Genomic DNA, 20,335 nt, shown 5'->3' on the forward strand with positions numbered 1-20,335 from the left:
CCCATCCGCAGGCAAGGGGCGGGCTTCCGGGATCGCGCAGTGCATGCGTGGAAGAGCGTCCCCGGAAGTAAGGGGGCCAACCGGAAAGAGACAGGAAGGAAGGTAGCGGTCCCACTCTCGCTACGGTGGCCTGAAAGGAGTGCCGAAGGCGGAGCCGTAGAATTGGTCGTTTCTGGGGCTCACAGTCGTGATGTCTTTCAAGAGGGAAGGGGATGATTGGAGTCAACTCAATGTGCTCAAAGTAAGCGCGAAGAAGAGCGTCTGGAGCAGCTTCACCTGCCCTCTGAAGGATGTGAAGGAGCTGCTTTGTTGCCGTGACAACAACTGGTGGGGGGTGGTGCGGAGGGAGCCAGACGACTAGAGCTGCTGTTGACCCCTTCTTCGCCCCAGATCTCTGCTCGCCCCATGGTCTTTATTCCCTTTGAGTCCTCGTCCCTATCATTTCACTTTTATCCCGTCCGGACTTCTTCCCCTATCTCCTGCAGAAACGAAGAGTTGGGGATCTGCTGGCTAGTTATATCCCAGAGGATGAGGCGCTGATGCTACGGGATGGACGGTGAGGGCGAGGAGTGGATCAAGCCTAAGGGTTCTGCGGTTAGAGGCTCAATAAATTTTTTTTTTTTTTTGGCTGCGTTGGGTCTTTGTTGCTGCCCACGGGCTTTCTCTAGTTGCGGAGAGCGGGGCTTACTCTTCGTTGCGGTGCGCGGTCTTCTCACTGTGGTGGCTTCTCGTTGCGGAGCACAGACTCTAAGTGCGCGGACTTCAGTAGTTGTGGCTCGTGGGCTCTAGAGCGCAGGCTCAGTGGTTGTGACGCACGGGCTTAGTTGCTCTGCGGCATGTGGGATCTTCCTGGACCAGGGCTCGAACCCGTGTCCCCTGCATTGGCAGGCGGACTCTCAACCACTGTGCCACCAGGGATGCCTAATAAACTTTTGTTATTAAGGAGGAGAGCGGGAGCATCTAAGATTCTTTAGCTAGGAGTGAGCGACAGGGATGTGGTTGGTGGACATTGGGAGACTTTGGAAAGGAGTGCTAGGACGGGGTGGGACCTATGGCCGAGACTCCACTACTCTGGGGCCAATTTTCTTCTTCTTTCCTCCTCCCCAGCTTTGCTTGTGCCATATGTCCCCATCGACCTGTACTGGACACTCTGGCCATGCTGACTGCCCACCGTGCAGGCAAGAAGCATCTGTCCAGTAAGTTTGGGAGAAGACAGAGGATGGAGACTAAACCCTTAAAATCTCTTCAGACCACCCTTGGTGCTCTGCTTTTAATTATCTTCCCCTTCCTCCTCAGGCCTGCAGCTTTTCTATGGCAAGAAGCAGCCAGGAAAGGGCATGGAGCAGAATCCAAGAGAGCAGAATGAACTAAGGAGGGAAGAGACCAAAGTGGAGGTAATCAGAGTGGGGAGGTTGTGTTCCAGGCAGGACTGTGCTGCACACCCTAGGCTTGAAGGGCTTGGGCTTCTTTCTAGCTCTGAAGGCTCTGATTCTGTCTCCCATCTCCATGCCAGGCTCCTCTGTTAACCCAGACTCGACTTATCACCCAGAATGCTCTGCACAGAGCTCCTCACTATAACAGTTGCTGCCGCCGGAAGTACAGGTGTGTGGGGTGGGAAAGCCAGAGATAGGGAGGGACAGGAGATAGATGGCTCTAAAGTGATTGTTTTCCTAATTGTAATCTGAGGAATACTAGTGTTCTGGAGGTGTTAACTTGTATTTCAGGAAAAAGAATCTTGTAATTAAGAAAAAAGTTTGGGAAGTGGTGCTTTGTAATCCTATTTGAAGAATAGTAATATTAGTGTATTTTAAGGGGTCTACAAAGTCTTAAGATAAAAAAACCTTTAAAAAGTTAACTTAGCCTTTCCTAAATTCACTGGATTCCAAAATCCTTTTTATGCACAACGCTTATTAATATCTTGAGGAACACAGTTTTAGGAAGCACTGCTTTAAGGGGTTGGGAGTCACAGGAGATTTGGCCCTTTCCTTTACTGCTTTTACAGACTTTGATTCTTCTCTACCCAGACCAGAAGCCCTTCGTCCCTCTGTCTCTCATTCCCCTTTGCCACCCCCAGAGGTTGAACCCCAAGGTGGGAAGATCAGTAGAGAACCTGAGCCTGAGGCTGGCTCACAGACCAAGGAGTCAGCAACTGTCTCATCCCCTGCACCTATGAGCCCCACAAGAAAACGGGCCCTGGATCATTACCTCACCCTTCGAAGGTGAGTATGCAGAATCACTTTCCTCAGATTTCCCCTTTTCTCTCTGACCCTCCTTTTTTCAAAGCTTTTCAAGTGTTTTTACTTATCCCCACTAATTTCTTGATAAACTTCCTTTCCTGACCAATTCTCTTTTTTCTGATGTTTCCAGCTCTGGATGGATCCCAGATGGACGAGGTCGATGGGTAAAAGATGAAAATGTTGAGTTTGACTCTGATGAAGAGGAACCCCCTGATCTCCCCTTGGACTGACACCCTCTTTCCCCGTTCAGTTCACAAATAAACTACAGTCGGTGCTGGGAGCCTAACTTTCCTTGAGTCTGGCTCCTTGTTTCAGGATTTCAGAATTGTTCCTTCTCAGCCCAGCCAATTCTTCTCTGCAATGTACACAGCTCCCCATACTTCTAACCCCTCCCCCACCTTCTACCAAAGTCATGCCAAGCGTCAGCTGCATGCAGCCCGGTGCCCTATTAATAAGTCTGTCAGAAGGAGATTTTTGCCCTTCATGTTTTCTGCCTTCTTCTCCACCTCCACTCAAAGTCCTTTCCTCCTTCAAATAACATGGGGGTTGTGGGTAGGTGTTCGGGGGGAGGGGCTGGACATGTCAAGAAACAGGGCCAGGGCTGGCCACCCTGTGAAAGTAGAAGAGACTAAAGGCATTGGAAGGGTTATGGGGAACACCAAGGGAGGGAGCTCCCCCACCTCCTGCTGGTAACCTGAACCTCCCTGCCTGCTGATCCCCAGAGTATAAATAATCCCCTGATGAACTGGCAGTAACCCTTGGGGGTTAGCGCCAAGATTTCCACCCCAAAGCCGAAGGAAGGAGGCAGGCAGAGTGGACAGAAGGGTTTTTATTTACAAGTTGAGGATTTAAGCTTTCAGGGCTCCGAGCTCTAGTTGGTAAAGGGAAGGGTAGCGTTATCTCTTCTTTTGCTGGCGACCTGTAAAGGAAGAAGAGTAAACACAAGTCATTATCCCATCTCTTGCTTCCTGCAGAGGTGCTCTTCTTTCTAGTTCCTTGGCCAGACTCATAAAGAGGTAATGTCTTAGGCCACCAAACATGCCCTTCCCCCCTCACATTAACAAAATAAGAAACAACGCAGCAAATAAAAATACCATTCCCCCAAACAGGTATTTGTAGCTTCCCTCCGCCTCTTTCCTGGTATATTTGGGCAGAGGTGCTTTTCTGTCTACTTTCGGATCACCTGTGGGGTTTGAGCTTCTCATGTGAGTCACTTTGGCAGCACCCCAGGCTGTTAGTCACTAAGTCAGCTTTCAGGAGCATCCACCAGCTTCTGCAGCTACGTGCCCTCTCCCCCACACACCACCTCTGCAGCTACTCACGCAGTTCATTGTTCCGGGTCATGGCCTGGGCTGCCCGAGTTCGTGGCCCCTGCTGTGTAAAGTGGTAGCCAAAGCGGACAATGGAGGGGCACTGTTCAAGCACGGTGGCCATCTCCATCTCCACTGCGTCGCCAGGCCACTGGCGCTGGGGGAAGGAGAGATGGAAGCTGTCACCAACCCTGTCTGGCTTGTTCACTGTCCTAGACCACCGACCCTTTGGGAGGTCAAAGAGGCTTGTTTCTCCGGAGTGGGTGATAAGAGGTGCTGCCTTGGCTCCCCTCATAGGGACAAAGAAGAGGAGAGTTCAAACAAGATCAGATGAGCTCCTGCCCCAGTGGCTGCCTCAGGGAGGAGGCTCAGTGAGTATTAGCTGACTGCAAAGACCAGGAGATGGGAAGGGAATGCTGACCTGGTTGTCTACGCGGAGCTCAGTGAGTGTGGCATTCTCCCGAACTGCCTTCAGCACAGCCATGAGCCCTGTGCTGCTAATGAAGTTGGATTCAATGTTCAGGCTCTGGAGGCTACGATTCTCACGCAACATGTCAGCCACCGCCTGGGTAGTAGGAACTTGGGTTAGGGTTAGGGGACAGTTTCACAGATGACTGAGGAGAGAAAGAACAGGAGCAAGAGGGAAACACAGCTCCTGGAGAAGAGTCCTTGAGCTGTGGGTGGGGCTTGTGGGAGGCAGGTGTGGGAGTAGGTAGCAAGGAAAGCAGGGAGATTAAGTGCGCAGTGGAGTTGGCGTGGGTAGGAGGGTTGTGGCTCTTCAGGAAGATGAGCTGAGGATTTCAGAGCAGTGAGTCATAGGACTGAGGGTAGGAGTCTCCAGCAGGGGTCCCCTAAGAGAGCATGATGGGAACAGCACCCCCAGCACAACCCTTTATGTCAGCCCTGCCAGCGGGGCATGTCAGGGTGCAGGGAGAGGGCTAGGGATGTCAGCTAGCCTTACACTGGCAACGGGGTCACCACTCCTTGTGGCCACCAGACTGAAGCTCCGGACATGGGTATTTGTCTTCATTGCTTCACACAGCTCAGTTAGCATGGGTATCGGGATGTCCTATCAAAGGGGAATAGGAGATGGTGGGCTAGGGGACTCACATATGTCAGCAGAGTTATCCCAGTGTTATTGCTTAGAGGATGGGGGCCAGATACCTGGATATTATTGAGGTTCACCTCCTCCAGCTCCTTGTCATTGCTTCGAACACTCTTCAGTATCTCCTCGATGTTTGTGGGATTTGGGGGCTCATCTGGCACTGGCTTATACTTGTCAGGCTGCACCACACCTGGTGGGTGAGGGCAGGAAGGAAACCCCAACATGTCCCCCACAATCTCCTCCCCATTGGTTCTCATGACTTATGCATCATGTCCTCTCCCTGATTCACCTGTTTCACCCGTTGCTACCTTTGCTCAGACTCTGGGACTGCCTGCCGAGAGCCCTGGGCGCCATGCTCCCAAACACACTTACTGCTAATGCCTTCAGTGTTGCAGATTTCTCCGCTGCAGATAGCATCATAGTATTGCTTGTTGCTCATCAGTGTGTACATGCCCAGAATGGCTGGAGAGAGTAAGCAGAGGGGAGACAGGGAATGAGAGAAATGGACTTGTTCCAGGTCCCCCACCGACCTCATTCTGAATCTGTTGCATTTTTGAAGGCTGACCTCTTCCACTCTCCCTTGGTCCCAGGGGTCCCTTCCATTAAACTGCATTAAGGCAGTGGTTTTTAAAACATTGAGACAGGGCTAAGGGAAGATCCCTAAGGAGACACTACAGGGTGAGGGAGTCTGTCAGGGAGACCCTCCTGTTTTCAGCCAGAATAGTTTTGCTTTATAATTCCTGTAAAATTGCCCTAGAGTTGTTAACTTATTAAATTTAAAGATGAGTGAATACATACATAAACAAGTAAGAAAAATTTAAAACCACTGCCTGAGGCTGTCTCAAAACGTCCACATCCTGGTTCAGGGCCTTCCCCGCTAGCCCCATGCCATGGTTAGGAGCCCCTGCCCCAGATCTTCCCAACTCCTCAACTTCCCACAGCTGCCCACCTGCTATATCACACATCTCAGCATCTGTGGCATGGGCCAGTGCCTCCTCCAGCTCAGGCTCCAGAGTGATCTGCTCCTGGGCTGGAATTTCTCTCTTGGGCTGAATATAGGGTTTCCCTGATGGGGAGATGAGGATGGTTCAGGTACAGGTCATTTCTCCTAAGATCCTGGCCTCCAGATTCCTTTCCTTCTCCAGGAGGTGGAATGCTGGGTTACTAGGAGCCACTATAAAGCCTGAGTTCTCTACAAGCTCAGGACTCCTGGGTCCCCTTGATCTCTTCTAAGAGCTGAAGAGTGCAAGCTGGCATGCAGGTGTAGGCAGCTGAGTCCCTGGGCAGCTAGGAGCTGGAAGGTGAGAGGGAAGCTGGAGGGGACATTTGAGAGACAACAATTTGGGTTCTGGGAGGCATGGATGTTAGGGTCTCCATACCCTTCTTCTCGCCTGTGTAGGGAACCAAGTCATCACGCTCTTTGACCTCTAGTGCCTGCTGTTCCAGGTACTGCAAAAGGGCCTCTCGGTCCAGCGGCCCCGTTGGGCTCTTCTTTGTCTGGTCACGTTGTCTTAGTCCAGCTGGCAGGAGCATGTTCTTAGGGATGAGTTTTGGGGAGCAATTCAGACCTCCCCTCTGACCTGGGGCACCTCCAAGTCTCCCCAAAACATCTCCAGACACCATTCCCCTGACCCTCTTGGGACTCCAGTCCCTGTAGATAGCCCTGGTCTCAGTCACCCAGGGCCCCACACCCTTCCCAAATGCCTGGGGACTGCCCCTGGTACCCTGTGCTAGAGCCCCTACCTCGGGGTCCATCTCCTGTAGCTCGCAGTCCAGCTGCTCTAGCTCCTCAGGGCTCAAGGTCCTTAGGATCTCATCTTCATCTATGTCTCTGTATTTCTCCAGTTCCTTCTGATACGATGACATGATGGCCCCCACCCCCTCCCCACAGTGTGGCACTCACGGAGCCTGGGGTACATGGGGAAAGTGGTTGGACAATGGAAAGATGTACATGGACGCAGTAGGGAGACAAAGAGACAGGTCAGTGGGGCAGAACAATAAACTGCTTGCCTTGGAGGATAGACCTAGTTGGATATGGGAAGATGGGGGAAGGCTAGGTTGTTTAGCTAGGACCAGAGCCTCCTTCTGGCTCCCACAGCTTCCACCCACTCCGGATGGGGATCCCAGGCATCCAGGCTGAATCTGCCTTCCCCAGTGTATAAGAAATCCTGGCAGTACCTCTCCCCTATTACCTCGACTGTCCGTGCCTCTTGCCCTAGCACAGCTGCCGGGAGCCCTGCAAGCACAGCTGGCCCCAAGCCCAGTTCCTATTGAAAGGAATGGGGGCAGGCAGAGAGCTTCAGGGAAATTCCTCCTCTCGTCCCCATAATCCAGTTTTTCCTAAACTGGCTTAAGAAAGCAAGGAGGATTGCAGCGGGTGGGGGTGGGGGTGGGGAGACAGTGCTCTGACTCTACCCTCATTTCCTCTTTTATTGTGTCGGATCAAGATTTCACTATGTTTGCTAAAATTCTAAATCCTAAGGCAAAGCAAGGGCTCAGAGGAGCTGGGGGACTTCCAGGTTGGGGGAAGGGTGGTATGGCCTTAGAAGCAGGTACTGAGTTCCCATAATTTGTCCCTGGCTTTGGACAGGAAGGTGACACCGGTCTAATGGGTGGGAAATGCCTTATAAATGGGATAAAGTTTCTCTAAAAACAGTGAGAGGATTAAACTTGCAATATCTTTTACAATGTGAAAAATAAACACAAGCCACACATACACACCATACTGAATATGAAAGATTCAGAAAATGTGTGAGATACTTACATTGACAATGTAAACTACAGTTAAGGGAGAACATAAGACAGTGGCAGAAACATGCTGAGTGACAAGAGGCACACACTCCATTTCATTCCCAATAAGAGCCACTCTTCTCCTCCCATCTCCCACCAGGCTCTGATCCATAAGGCCCCTGCCTTCCCCACCTACCAGTCCTGGTGGCCACCTCCGTTCTCACCTCCCCTTCTGTAGGTTGGTCTGTCTGTTCTACTGGAGCACTGTCCTGGCAGCAGGAGAAGCCCAGCGACGGGGGAGAGGGTGGGGGAACAGTGAGCTCAGCATTTTATTATTTTAGCTCTGGCCAGGTGGGGGGTAGTGGGAGATCACATATACACAGCCCCCATACCCTGCCCAGCCCTGAGAGCCTCTAGTGGCCACTAAGAGCCATGGCACCTCCTCCTCTTCATACAAGCCCGAGTCCTAGAAACAAGTTCTATGAGAATCACACAGTTCCTACTTATTTGGTGCCTGCTATATTCAAAGCAGTGACTATACAGATATAAAGGTGAGTATAAGGATTTTGTTTTGGTGTGTAATTTTAAGGTGTTTATAAACTGTTGGAGGAATGAATATTTTACAATTCAAAAAGGGCAACTCTGGGAATTCCCTGGCAGTCCAACGGTTAGGACTCGGCGCTTTCACTGCTGAAGGCTCAGGGTCAATCCCTGGTCAGGGAACTAAGATCCTGCAAGCCACGCAGCACAGCCAAAAAATAAAAATAATCCTTAAAAAAATAAATAAGTAAAAAGGGCAACTCATAATAAATGCTATTAAACAAATATAAAGGCCCATATATACGCAGACATTCACAAATACTTTTTGCTCCCAACTTAGATTAGACACCAGACAAAAGGGATCTTTCTATTTTATTAGATTAAAAAACACAAACAAAAGCAGTGTAGGAACTAAGGGAAAAGATAGGGAAAGAAATACAGAGACGGGCTAGACAAAGATCAGCAATGACAAAGGGGAGAAGTGGGCTTCTTAAGAGCCCTAACTTAAGAGCCCCAAGTTAGGACAGGAAAGAGGTTTCTAAGGACTAGACATCCCTTCATTTGATGACAATTTTCTGGCGCAAGGCTCGGGGCCCAGAGCCAGGGAGGGGCTCAGGAGGTGGTGGGCCAGGGCCCAGGGCTGAAGCAGTGGGCGGCAGTCCGTGGGCAGTGATGTACTTCTTGTAGGCCTCACGGATGATCTTGAAGGCTCGAGCAGTGGCGTAGGGTATGTCTGTAACAGGGTCCCGGTACAGGGCTGGGCGATGGGTCACTGGGCAGACCTCCTGAACAGGGACCTTTGGAGGCCGCCCTTGGGGAAACCATTCCTCAAACGTCGCATCGTCACTAAAAGTGATGAAGGTACGTGAGCAGCGAGCAGGAGGGATGACGGGTCCAGTCCCAGCACGGGGAGTCAATGCAGAAGCTGTGGGAGCAGGATCAAGTCTGAGGGAAAAGACAGAGAAAAACACAAAGAGCTGAGGGACTTCCCTGGTGGTCCAGTGGTTAAGACTCCTCTCTTCCAATGCAGGGGACCCGGGTTCGATCCCCAGTCAGGGAACTAGATCCCACATGCACACCACAACTAACACTGAGCGCAGCCAAATAAATAAATAAGTAAATAAATGATTTAAAAATTTAAAAAAGCTGAGGAGAGAAAACTGATAAAGAGATCAGACAGGTGAGGAAAGAGGAGGCGGCAGTGGGTGGCAACATTCTGAGAGAACCTATTAAGTGATAGGACAAAACAAAGCAGAGCTGGATGGAAAACCAGAAAAGGAGAAGAGAGAGGCTAAAAGAGAAATAGGAGATGACAGAAGAGGAATCTGATAGATACTCAGGTGTTAGAGAGCTGTGTGAGGAAAGCAAGTGAGATGGGGCTGAGGGAATACAAGCTGAATACAGAAGGGAGAAACTGCACTCCTCTTCTCCCCTTGAGGTTCACTCACTCACCCTTCTACGTCGACATTCTCTTCTTTAGGGCCTGGCTCCCCAACTAGTGGCACTGTCACTGAATGGTAGGTGATTATGGGCCCAGGGCACTTCCGCTTCTTGTGGACCTGCTTCTTTTTGTCAGCCTCAAGCCGCTCATATGTCTCTTCAGGAAGGAATGAGGGGATGGTCAATTCCTGTCTTCCCAAACCCCAGGTCTGTCCTACAGTCTCTTATCTTCCTGGCTGTCTAGTCACTGCCTACCCAAGCCAATCAGGAAAGTCCTCTAAGGCCCTCAAGCATCTCCCATTTCATAAGCTTTCTGCTTGCCCTTCTTGACATCCTCTCTGCTCATCATTTCTTAGGTCCACTTGGTTCCTCACCCACTCAGAACTGTAGGACTTCAGAGTTGAAAGGGACCCTTTGATGAAGAGCCTACTCATTTCCCCAGATACCCCTCCGTTACAGCCCTGTCAACTTGCTCCCGTCCAAGGCAGTGCACTGCATCTTCAGGCATCTCTAGTCATTTAAGAGTTCTTTCCCATTTTGAGCTGCAACATACTTCCTGTTGACACTGTTTTACCTTTTAAGGCCATAAGGGACACAAGTCTAACCTGTCTTCCACTTGACAGTCCTTTAAATAGTTGAAATTAGTATCCACGAAGCAACAGACAAGGGATTAATCTCCAAAATATACAAACAGCTCATGCAGCTCAATATCAAGAAAACAAACACCCCAATCAAAAAATGGGTGAAGACCTATATAGACATTTCTCCAAAGAAAACATACAGATGGCCGAGAGGCACATGAAAAGATGCTCAACATCACTAGTTATTAGAGAAATGCAAATCAAAACTACGATAAGGTATCACCTCACACCGGTCAGAATGGCCATTATCAAAAAATCTACAAACAATAAATGCTGGAGAGGGTGTGGAGAAAAGGGAACACTCTTGCACTGTTGGTGGGAATGTAAATTGATATAGCCACTATGGAGAACAGTATGGAAATTCCTTAAAAAATTAAAAATAGAATTATCATATGACCCAGAAATCCCACTACTGGGCATATACCCAGAGAAAACCATAATTCAAAAAGACACACGCATCCCAATGTTAACTGCAGCACTATTTACAATAACCAGGTCATGGAAGCAACCTAAGCGTCCATCAACACATGAGTGGATAAAGAAAATGTGGTATATAAATGCACTGGAATATTACTCAGCCATAAAAAGGAACGAAATTGGGTCTTCTGTAGAGACGTGGATGGACCTAGAGACTCTCATACAGAGTGAAGTAAGTCAGAAAGAGAAAAAAAAATACTGTATGTTAACACATATATGTGGAATCTAGAAAAATGGTACAGATGAACCTGTTTGCAAAGCAGAAATAGAGACACAGACGTAGAGAACAAATGTATGGACATCAAGGGGGGAAAGGGGGTGTGGGATAACTTGGGAGATTGGGATTGACATATATACACTAATATGTATAAAACAGATAACTAATCAGAACCTGCTGTACAGCATAGGGAACTCTACATAATGCTCTGTGGTGACCTAAATGGGAAGGAAATCCAAAAAAGAGGGGATATATGTATACATACAGCTGATTCACTTCGCTGTACAGCAGAAACTAACACTGTAAAGCAACTACACCCCAGTTAAAAAAAAGAAAGAAATTAGTGTCCGTCTCTCTCCAGGCTGATCACAACACCCCTTCCACTGAACCATTCCTCATACAACGTAGTTCTGAGTCACTCCCTCCTTTGCCACCCCTGTGCCTAAAATACTCTTCTATTCCTGTACTTATCACAGTCTATGGCAGAGGCTGCAAGATGGCAGCTCCCTTATGTGTTTTGCTTGATTTGGATAGCGTTTTAAAGAAAATTTTGAATTAGTTGCTGACATTTAAAAGTCAGGAAATTACATTTAAACACAGAGATTTCTGGTCCCTTTTAAAAATAATAAGAAAATCTGGCAACCCTGTGTCTGTATTCTCACAGGGCAACAATTAGCTGAGCTGAGTAACTGCTCCTCCTTTCAGGCACTCCTCTCTAGTTCACCACAGTTCCCCTGGCTGGACCCGGTAACACTGCTCTATGGCAGTTCATTGTTGGTATATATGTCTCTTCCTTAAGGGCAGTGACTGTGACTCATATTACCTATACATTATCACGGTCACGCAGCATTCCACACATTACAGGAATTCAATAAAGATTTGTTAATGTATAAACAGATCTAAATATTCCTGGTCCCTTTGTCCTCCTTAAACGTGGGTACTGTGAACACAATCCTCTAGATAGAGTAAGAGCAAAAGAGTCCTCTGGACTACACCCCCCTGCCCCCCATCCCCCCACACCCCCAGTGATTTAACCTCTTTTGTACTTGAATTCTGGTTGGTAATATTGCTTTCTTTCTCTTGAGCCAACCTTCCAGCCCTTCTCTTGAACACTTCCCTGTACCCTCTGTGACTCCTGCTCTATAATCAGCCAACTCATCTATTTCCTCAATTTCCTCACTCAGCATGCCTTCCAAAACTTGCCTTACGGGAAACCTGTCTTCCACAGAGACCAACACTCTCCTCTGGTACAGGCTGATTATTCTCCCACATCCTGGGCAGGATGTGCCCATGTCCTATTGGGCCCCACACTTCAGGTCTCTTTGCTCTACACTCTAGATACCTCTGTTCTTCTAGGTCTTCAGTACTTCTAATACCAGAATATCTCTTCATTCTATCACCGCTTCCAGCCTTCATTTTCCTTGTTATTTATTTATTTATTCATTTAAACCCTCTGTTTTATTTATTTTTTGGCCGCACAGCACAGCATGGGGGATCTTAGTTCCCCAACCAGGGATCGAACCCGTGCCCCCTGCAATGGAAGCACGGAGTCTTAACCACTGGACCGCCAGGGAAGCCCCTTGTTTTCCTTTTTAAATCGAGCTTAGGTTCCTCAATCTATCAGTCATTCTCTTGTCAGTCTAAACTCCCTCGCCCAGACCTGGATTGCTGAGTGCTACTGGAGAAAAGTTACACAATAGGTAGAGTGGAACCCCAGAAATTCATGGTCCCAAACTTCAACAGACCTGCCAACACCAGCAGATGATCCTATCTCCACAACTATTTCAAACAGTCTTCACTCTCAAGCTTCCAACTCTACTCCCAACACCTGAGAGATGACAGTGCCTAAAAGACATCTGATGAAAACTACTGCACTGTCCTGCTCTGGATTTACAACCCTACAACTATGAGCCACCCTTCCTTCCTTCCTCTTAATGGAGGCCAATTCTTCCACCCATGCCCTGGCTCCCACCCCGCCTCCCATTTCTCCAAAACCCTACACTACTAACAATCCTTTCTTTCTTTTCTGTCTTTAAATTCTTTCAGTTGCATCTCACGAAAAATACACACTCTCCAATCTTTGAATAAAACAGAACAATGACAAACTCTACCTTGACCCCAGACCTCCCTGTTCCCTCTCCTACCCTTCATGGCCAAATTTTAGAAGTCTGGCTTCCCAACCAACTTCCAAATGGCTTGGTCCCCAAAAAGTGCTAAGGTCATCTCTGACCTCCATGTCACCAAAACCAATGGACACTTCTCAGTTCTCTTCACTGGTGTCTCAGCAGCTCTCAGCAGCTACTGCCCTCTAACAGTCCCTTTCCTTAGTGCTCTTATGACAAACTCTCCTGGAGTTTCCCACTCTCTGGCCACTTCTCAGATTCTTTTCTAAGCTCCTCCTCTTATAGGAGACCATTACATTTTAGTGTCTGCAGGACCTGCTTGAGCCTCTGTCTACTCTTCTCCCTCTATGCTTTCTCCCTGGGTAATCTCATCCACTCCAATGTCAATTACCATCCATATTCTAAAACCTCCGAATTTATATTTCTAGCCCAGATATCTTGTCCAAGCATCAGATCTGTGTATTTAACTGACTTCTCAGCACTGCATGAACTGTTCATAGACACTTCAAATCCAACATGTTCAAAAATGAGCTTATTATTTTTTCTCCTGCTAAACAAGCCCCTCCAGGATCTCCTACGTCAGTTACTGATATCAGAAGCTTGGGAATCACTTTCTTCACAGTGGCCTGAAACAATCAATGTAGTCAAAGGATACAGATTGTAATTACAGTGACATCAAGTGACCACGTTATTTGTGATGGTTCTCAGTCATTTATATGTTTTAAGAGATAGCTACTGTTTTAAAGCACGGCATTGTCATTATACAGACAGAGGTTATATTTCCCATTTTAAAGCTAATATATTAAAAAAAAAATGTCACGAGAATACATCCTGAAAATGTTGGAAACGAATTAAATCTTTTCTCGGTCATTGTGGTCTTTTGGAGTTAAGTTATCTAAATTTCAAAACTATCATTAAACTGAAATGAGTTGGGTCCAGATATTCTGGGTAAACAATCTTCTACTCCACAGTAAAATTGTATTTGGGTTATACACATTCAATTATATGTGCTTAGTCAAAAAAGAGAGAGATTCAGAGAGAGAGAAATAACAAATTAAATGTTGTAGGAGATTTCACCTGTTGTTTCACTCAATGCCAGTATGCCCCAGAGTGAGCATGTGATGCGAGGTACGAAATCTGCTGTTCCCTCAATTTCTCACATACCTCTCATGATCTGAGAATCCTCACCATCCTTCAAAGAAATGTATGTTTTTGTACAATATATTACCATACATGACTGTGTGCCCAATAGCACATAAACTGAAGAGATTTTAAAGAATTTTTACTTTATAGCAATGTATCCCATGAACTGACTGATTCTACTCAACTTCTAATTCTCATGATCATTAAAGTAGGCATCATCACCCCATTTTGTGAACAAGGAGAGAAAGATGCAAGTAAGTTGCACATAATTTGCCTGCAGTCTTACAGCAAACCAACAGCAGAACTAGGATCTGCACTGAGTTCTATACGATTCTTATTTTACACCAAAGTACTTCAATATAACTTGTTCTTCAGAGCCCTCATAACTGCTTACTTCCTTGCCCCTAATCACATACTCTCCCCATTTCTTTCTTCTGATTCCCTTGTCCCAAATCTCCATCTTTCCAGTTCTTTGGGTCCTCCAGGTCTCAGTTTTTCTCATGCTCCTCAGCCCCTCTACCCGCTGTTCTGAAAACCACAGACTGACCCAGTGAACGTAAATTGAGCTCCTCTGTGATCTTGGCCTCCCTGAGCAGCTCCTCCTGGGTCAGTGGCCGCTCACAGTGGGGCCCCTTTCGCCGCCGTGACTGGCCTTGCCTCTCTTGTACCCGAAGGAATGTTTGTCGTGTGTGCTCAGCTGTAGACTGCCGCATGGACTTCCGACCTGGGAAGAAAATAAGAGAGGGAGAAATCTTTGAATTCATGTCTACCTCCTCTGTATTTTTTTTTTTTAATTTTAAAACTTTTTATTTGGAAATCATTTCAAACTTACAAAAAATTTGTAAGAATAGTACAAAGAACACCCATGTATCCTTTACCAGATCACCTGTTAATATCTTGCCCTATCTGCATTGTGTGTGTGTGTTTTCTGAATAATCTGTGAGTTAAGTTGCACACATCATGGCTCTCTTCCCCTAAATACTCGGTGTATATTTCCTAAGAATAAGAATTGTCCTTACATACCCATAGTACAGTTACCAACTTCAGTAAACTTAACACTAATACAATATTTTATCACCATATTTCAGTTTTGTCAGTTGACCCAAACATCCCCACTCACTGTCAGAGCCATCATCCTGTAGTTCTAGTGGAAGCAGTGCCTTCTCTTCTCGAGTCTTCTGAGAGCTACCAGCTGGGGTGCTGACCTTTCGAGGCCTCAAGCTCTTCAGAGGCTCCTGGCGACAGATTGGAATCAGACACCAGGGAAGAGAAGAAATAGAAGAAAGAAGATGAAGATCTTAGGAAGAGAAAACCAGCAGAGTAGGAAATGAGATTGGTGTGGGGACAACTGGGACCTGATGAAAGGGAGACTACAAATGAAGGAAGTCCAAGAAAACCAGGCCTCCCCTGCACCTTATATGCTTTGGTGACTACTCGGCGCTTCCTTCTTGGCTCTTCTGCTTCTCCATCACTGGATGGTTCATCCCCTTCGTCGATGTCAAAGTCAGAGTCCACCTCATCCTCTGTGTCTGACTGGTCTCCTTGATACTCATCATCTCCTGATTCCTGGGGACATAGGGAGATGAGGTTCTCACTGGCATCAGTTGTTAATGCCCCTCCAGGACGAAGAGAATCCCTTTGCTTATTGATAAGGGCTGCCCCACTCTCCTTCCCATCTCAACCTTTCATTTGCCTCAAGCAAGAAGCTTTCCTAGCTGATGGCTCCAGCACCACCCCTTCTAACATTAATTGCTTGCCCTTCTCCTCTAGCACACTGTGTTAAGTGCTGGGGTACAAAAGGATATGGTTTGATCTCTACCTTCAGGGGTCTCACAGTCTAGTAGATGTCACAGCATAATTATAAAAGGAAGTTTTAATACAAGGCAACATATAAACTACCAAAGGCAATAAAATGTTACAGGTGTTCAGAGGAAGGTACACCTGCTCTGAATAGGTGGCCTGGGAAGGTCTAAACTTTAGAGTTTATTCCTTTAGAACAGGGGTTGGCAAACTTTTTCTGTAAAGGGCCAGATTAAAATAGGTAGTGGGCCAGGTTCAGCCAGCAGGTTGTAGTTTACTAAATCCTGCTTTAGACTCTGAAGAATGAAGAGGACTTGAGCCATGGTTTAAAATACTGGTAGTATTTAGATAACCAAGAGGGAAGAAGGAATCATGGGCAGATCAAATGGCAGGAACAAAGATGCAGAAGCAGGAATGTGTATAACATGTTGATAGATTAAGCATTTAGACCTAAGTAAAGCAGGTTTGTCTCTGGCAAGAAGTCTTCCTAGCTGACTGCTTTTGGCTCCAGTACAGCCTCCTTCCAACATTAACTGATTGCCCTAGAGAGATACAAGATTTGAAAAGAAGGTTGCATTCAATCTGTAGAGAAACTTAAATGTCAGGCTAATAAACTTATGACTTTAACTTGCAGGCCAGTGATTCTCAATCCTCTCCCTCTCCTTACTTGTCCCAGCATTGATAATCACTGTTGAAGTAAACTAAAGTTACGGAGAAATATGTCTCATTCCTCAGGTGAGTTGGGACAGAAAAATAGTTGGGTACTACTACTATCTATAATGGGAAGACACCGAAGATTTGCGGGGAGGGGAAAACTGTATAAAAGGGGTGTTTCAGAAAGCTCTGGAGGTGGTCGGATGCGCTGGGGAAGAGAACATGGAGTAGAGCCAAGGCCTGAGGTGATACAAGCTAGGGCTAAAACGGCAGCCACACTGGAAAGGAAAGAGGAAAAAAAAAAACAGTTGGGGGCAGGAGAGTTAATTGGGCGGGGCTGCACCTCAAACATGTGGCTTTTCTCTTTAATCAATGATGAGATTAATGGGCTAATCTTGGTACACATGGTGCCACAGTAAGCAAATAACACAGACAGTTGACACTCCAAGCCAGCCAGCCAGCGTTCATTCTTGCACTGATGACCATCATTTCCTCCCAACTGATGTCTGTGAAAGGCAACCTGGGAACACATTAATCCCCTCAGCACTGACCTGGTATTAAGTCAAATCACCAGAGGGTAGTAGTTCAACCACACATTAGCTTAGTGCCCAACTGAAATGCTTTCACTAAGTTTCGTATTTACTACCATTCCTTTGGCTTTTATCGAGGGTCATTAAGAGACATGACTAGATAACAGAATGTTTTTACAACATCTACCAAACCCCTGTTACTTTATATATAAGGATACAATTCTCCCTAGGTTTAAAGCTGAGTAAGTTTACCTCTCTTGAAGAACTTATATGCTTCTTTCTTACTAAAAAAAGAAATTCAGGATTTGGTTGCCAGGAAAGTCACAGCTAAATTTAATATCAACTGCTATTACCATTTTAGCGGAGGCCCTGGTACAATTACTTCTGATCTGTCTCTATTTTTACTGTTCCTACTTTTTGTTTATATGGTAAGCCTCCTTAGATCGTTTTTGGAAGCATGAAGGGTACATATTAAATAACGACTCGTAAAATGACAGGAATAGGAAAATGGCCTTTGGGGGAGGTATGAGAAGGTTCTATTTTAAACTAATTGGTCAGGGCTGTGTATGATTAATGATTAATAATGATTCCTAATCAGTCACCAAGTCCTGTGGGTTCTATTTCCTTAATTTCTCTTGAACTCTCCTATCCATGTTTCTCCACTCCCACTGCCTCCTTCAAATCATTTTCCTCATTACAGAGTGATCTTTCTAAAGTAAAAATCTGATCATGAAATAATCTTCTCAGTCCTTTGAATGAAGAGCAAAACTCCTTAACATGGTTCACAAGGCCTTACAGGATCTGGCCCATGCCTACTCCCTCTAACTTTTATTCTCCTCATGGTCTGGAGGATGAGAGTAGATGTGTGGGTTCCAGACAAGGATCTCAGTGCCTTTACATATTCTGCCCCACCCCCTCGCTGGACTAACCTTCCTCCTCTCCCTGCTTCCAGTCCCACTGCTCTTCATCCACCCAAGACCTACTTTTCATACTGTCCTCAGCTTAAACATCATGTCCCCCAGGGATGCCCATCCCAAACAACAACTTTGGCTCCCATGTGTTACCACAGCACCCTATATGCTTAACACTTATTTTACTCCTTATCACACAATATTTTAACTGACTGTTAACTCAGCTAATTCCCCCATTGGAGTCTGGAATATGTAAAGATAAAGAGGTGTTTTTAACTCTCTGTTTCCATAGAGCCTGTCACGGTGACTGGCTTGCTCTACGCGCTTAAAACATTTAAAGAATGGATAGATTCAATCAATAAAAATTTAACAAGTGCCAACTCAATCCAGACACTCGACATATACTGTTGAAGAAAACAGACCACCTCTGACCTTACAGAGCTTACAATCTAATGGAAAAGTATAAGCAAATAAGCAAACCAAATCTAATTACAAATTGAAATATGTTTTATGAAGGAAATATACGGGGACACTTTTTAGGACAGTCAAGGAACGGTTATCTAAGACATCTATACAACGAGATCTGAAAGTTGAAAAAGGAGTAGGCTAAGTCCCTCTAATTTTTTTTGAGAGGTTCCTTTCTATACTTCACGTTAATAACCAGGCAGTGGGCCAACGAGTATATACCGCGTGACTACGATGTGCCTGGCATATGCTAGACACGTCAAAAGTGCACTGAGAGACACAACTGGGGAAATACACAGTAGGTTTCAGCCACACTCTGGGGTCCTCCGGACAGCTTCTCCATTCCTGACCCCTCCAACCCCATCCAGGGTTCCCATTCTAGGACTCCAGTTTATCCCCCCATGTCGCCCACCCCATCTCTAGGATCAGCTACCAGGGCTCCTCTCTCTTCCCCGCCCCCTTCTTTGTCCGAGGTTTCTCCCTTCGTCAGGACTCCTTTTAGCTTTCTTCCCTCCCTCTTCCTGGGCCCGGCTCTTACCTCTGTGAAACCCCCATAAGTCGTCTGGTAGAACTCATCTTCCTCCTCTGCCTCCAGGAGCCCAGAAAGCCGGTTCCCCGCGGTCTTCCGGGGGGCCCGGCCCCCAGCCAAGCTCATATCGCCTACACGAACTGCGTTGCCATCAGCAGCTCCTCACCCAGCACCGTTCTCTGGGCTCGGTGCTCGACACCACTACCTGCGGGCGGGCAGCGGAAGCCGGTCGCCTACAGGCAGAGGTAGCAGAGCGTCGAGAGGCTCGTAGTCCCATCCCCTAGGCCTTCTCAAAGCTTCAGCCCCGCCCACTCCTGCGTAGAGACCACCCCAAGCTCCCCGCCCCAGTTCGCGCGCCCATCTGGGCTGTGGAATGACTCCACTCGGAGACACCAGGAGCCCCACTACCCCAAGTACAGAATTTGGGAGTCTAGAAATTTTCATTTAGAAGAGGTCAGTCTCCCTCTGCTCCACTACGTTTTCCACTCTGCTGTCAGTAGAAACCTTTCTAAAAACGCAGATTTTGTCACTCTTCTGCTCAAAAATCTTTAATGGCTCCCCGTCAACTACAAGATAAAGTCCAAAATCCTTGTGGCAGAATAGTAGTGTGGTTAAGAGCACAGCTTTAGAGCCAGCCAGACCTGAGTTTGCGTTTGAGCTTAAGGTCTTCTAGCTGTGTGACTTTGGACAAGTTGCTTTACCTCGCTGAATTTCAGTTTTCTCATCTGTAAAGTGGGACTAATAATAATACCTACCCTTTAAGGTGGTTGAGAAGTTTAAGAAATGTTAACCTTGTAAACTGCTTAGCACAGTATTTAGTAAGCACATAGATGTTTAGTAGGTGATAATTGTTAATTTTTTTGTATTTATTTGGTTGCTCTGGGTCTTAGTTGCGTCAGGCAGCCTCCTTAGTTGCAGCTTGCCGGCTCCTAGTTGCGGCATGCATGTGGGATCTAGTTCCCTGACCAGGGATCAAGCCCGGGCCCCCTGCATTGAGAGCATGGAGTCTTAACCACTGCGCCACCAGCGAAGTCCCTAGGTGATAATTATTCACATGGCATTCAAGGTCCTTCATAATTTAGCCTCTCCCTGCCTTTCATAGCCTCAACTCCTGCCACATCATCCTATTCTAGCATCATTTCCCTGACACCAATTCACTGTCATGCCTCCATGCTTTTCCTTCTCCTTAAAATCTCTTTTCTTTCTTGTCTATCTGGAAAAATTCCAATTCTATACGACAGTGGAGTCTTCTCAACACCGATTCCTCTCTTCCCAGTCACAGCTCCTATAACGCTTGGGATCATGCCTCCTAAATCCTCGGGAATAGTTCCAATCTCAAATAGTTTGTGGTATTATCAAGAATATATCGGTACTTCCCTGGTGGTCCAGTGGCTAAGTCTCCACGCTCCCAATGCAGGGGGCCTGGGGTTCGATCCCTGGTCAGGGAACTAGATACCACATGCCGCAACTAAGAGCCCACACG

General features: G+C 46.9%; 3 protein-coding genes across 3 annotated transcripts; 1 reads left to right on the forward strand and 2 right to left on the reverse strand.

The window, feature by feature from the left end:
- Positions 1 to 85: 85 nt before the first annotated feature.
- On the forward strand, positions 86 to 2,528 carry SCNM1 (sodium channel modifier 1). Its single transcript, XM_027097829.1, has 7 exons — positions 86 to 241; positions 486 to 556; positions 1,108 to 1,196; positions 1,297 to 1,394; positions 1,514 to 1,602; positions 2,025 to 2,219; positions 2,368 to 2,528. The coding sequence occupies exons 1-7, from the start codon at positions 191 to 193 to the stop codon at positions 2,465 to 2,467; spliced, it is 693 nt and encodes a 230-aa protein (XP_026953630.1). The 5' UTR covers positions 86 to 190; the 3' UTR covers positions 2,468 to 2,528.
- A 519-nt stretch (positions 2,529 to 3,047) lies between these two features.
- Positions 3,048 to 8,165, reverse strand: TMOD4 (tropomodulin 4). Its single transcript, XM_027097826.1, has 8 exons — positions 6,032 to 8,165; positions 5,602 to 5,718; positions 5,025 to 5,114; positions 4,712 to 4,842; positions 4,509 to 4,616; positions 3,969 to 4,112; positions 3,560 to 3,704; positions 3,048 to 3,156 (listed from the first exon to the last, which is right to left on the reverse strand). The coding sequence occupies exons 1-8, from the start codon at positions 6,516 to 6,518 to the stop codon at positions 3,134 to 3,136; spliced, it is 1,245 nt and encodes a 414-aa protein (XP_026953627.1). The 5' UTR covers positions 6,519 to 8,165; the 3' UTR covers positions 3,048 to 3,133.
- Positions 8,166 to 8,280: 115 nt separating this feature from the next.
- VPS72 (vacuolar protein sorting 72 homolog) lies at positions 8,281 to 19,065 on the reverse strand. Its single transcript, XM_027097827.1, has 6 exons — positions 18,862 to 19,065; positions 15,377 to 15,529; positions 15,084 to 15,198; positions 14,511 to 14,687; positions 9,375 to 9,519; positions 8,281 to 8,867 (listed from the first exon to the last, which is right to left on the reverse strand). The coding sequence occupies exons 1-6, from the start codon at positions 18,976 to 18,978 to the stop codon at positions 8,480 to 8,482; spliced, it is 1,095 nt and encodes a 364-aa protein (XP_026953628.1). The 5' UTR covers positions 18,979 to 19,065; the 3' UTR covers positions 8,281 to 8,479.
- Positions 19,066 to 20,335: the final 1,270 nt, after the last annotated feature.

This window comes from Aethalodelphis obliquidens, unplaced genomic scaffold (assembly GCF_003676395.1).
Source record: "Aethalodelphis obliquidens isolate GAN/ISIS:26980383/991018 unplaced genomic scaffold, ASM367639v1 scaffold116, whole genome shotgun sequence".
Classification (NCBI taxonomy): domain Eukaryota; kingdom Metazoa; phylum Chordata; class Mammalia; order Artiodactyla; family Delphinidae; genus Aethalodelphis; species Aethalodelphis obliquidens.

What these genes read in the sequence shown, in the direction of transcription:
- TMOD4 (XM_027097826.1), bottom strand. Translation starts at nt 6,518, where the DNA reads ATGTCATCGTATCAGAAGGAACTGGAGAAATACAGAGACATAGATGAA. An exon ending in CAACACTGAAGGCATTAGCA is followed by an intron (nt 4,843 to 5,024) that starts GTAAGTGTGTTT and finishes CTCACCCACCAG; the next exon opens with GTGTGGTGCAGCCTGACAAG. An exon ending in GTGGTGACCCCGTTGCCAGT is followed by an intron (nt 4,113 to 4,508) that starts GTAAGGCTAGCT and finishes CCTACTACCCAG; the next exon opens with GCGGTGGCTGACATGTTGCG.
- VPS72 (XM_027097827.1), bottom strand. Translation starts at nt 18,978, where the DNA reads ATGAGCTTGGCTGGGGGCCGGGCCCCCCGGAAGACCGCGGGGAACCGG. An exon ending in TAGTCACCAAAGCATATAAG is followed by an intron (nt 15,199 to 15,376) that starts GTGCAGGGGAGG and finishes ATCTGTCGCCAG; the next exon opens with GAGCCTCTGAAGAGCTTGAG. An exon ending in ACAGGATGATGGCTCTGACA is followed by an intron (nt 14,688 to 15,083) that starts GTGAGTGGGGAT and finishes TTTTCTTCCCAG; the next exon opens with GTCGGAAGTCCATGCGGCAG.
- SCNM1 (XM_027097829.1), top strand. Translation starts at nt 191, where the DNA reads ATGTCTTTCAAGAGGGAAGGGGATGATTGGAGTCAACTCAATGTGCTC. An exon ending in GTCAACTCAATGTGCTCAAA is followed by an intron (nt 242 to 485) that starts GTAAGCGCGAAG and finishes TATCTCCTGCAG; the next exon opens with AAACGAAGAGTTGGGGATCT. An exon ending in CATTACCTCACCCTTCGAAG is followed by an intron (nt 2,220 to 2,367) that starts GTGAGTATGCAG and finishes TGATGTTTCCAG; the next exon opens with CTCTGGATGGATCCCAGATG.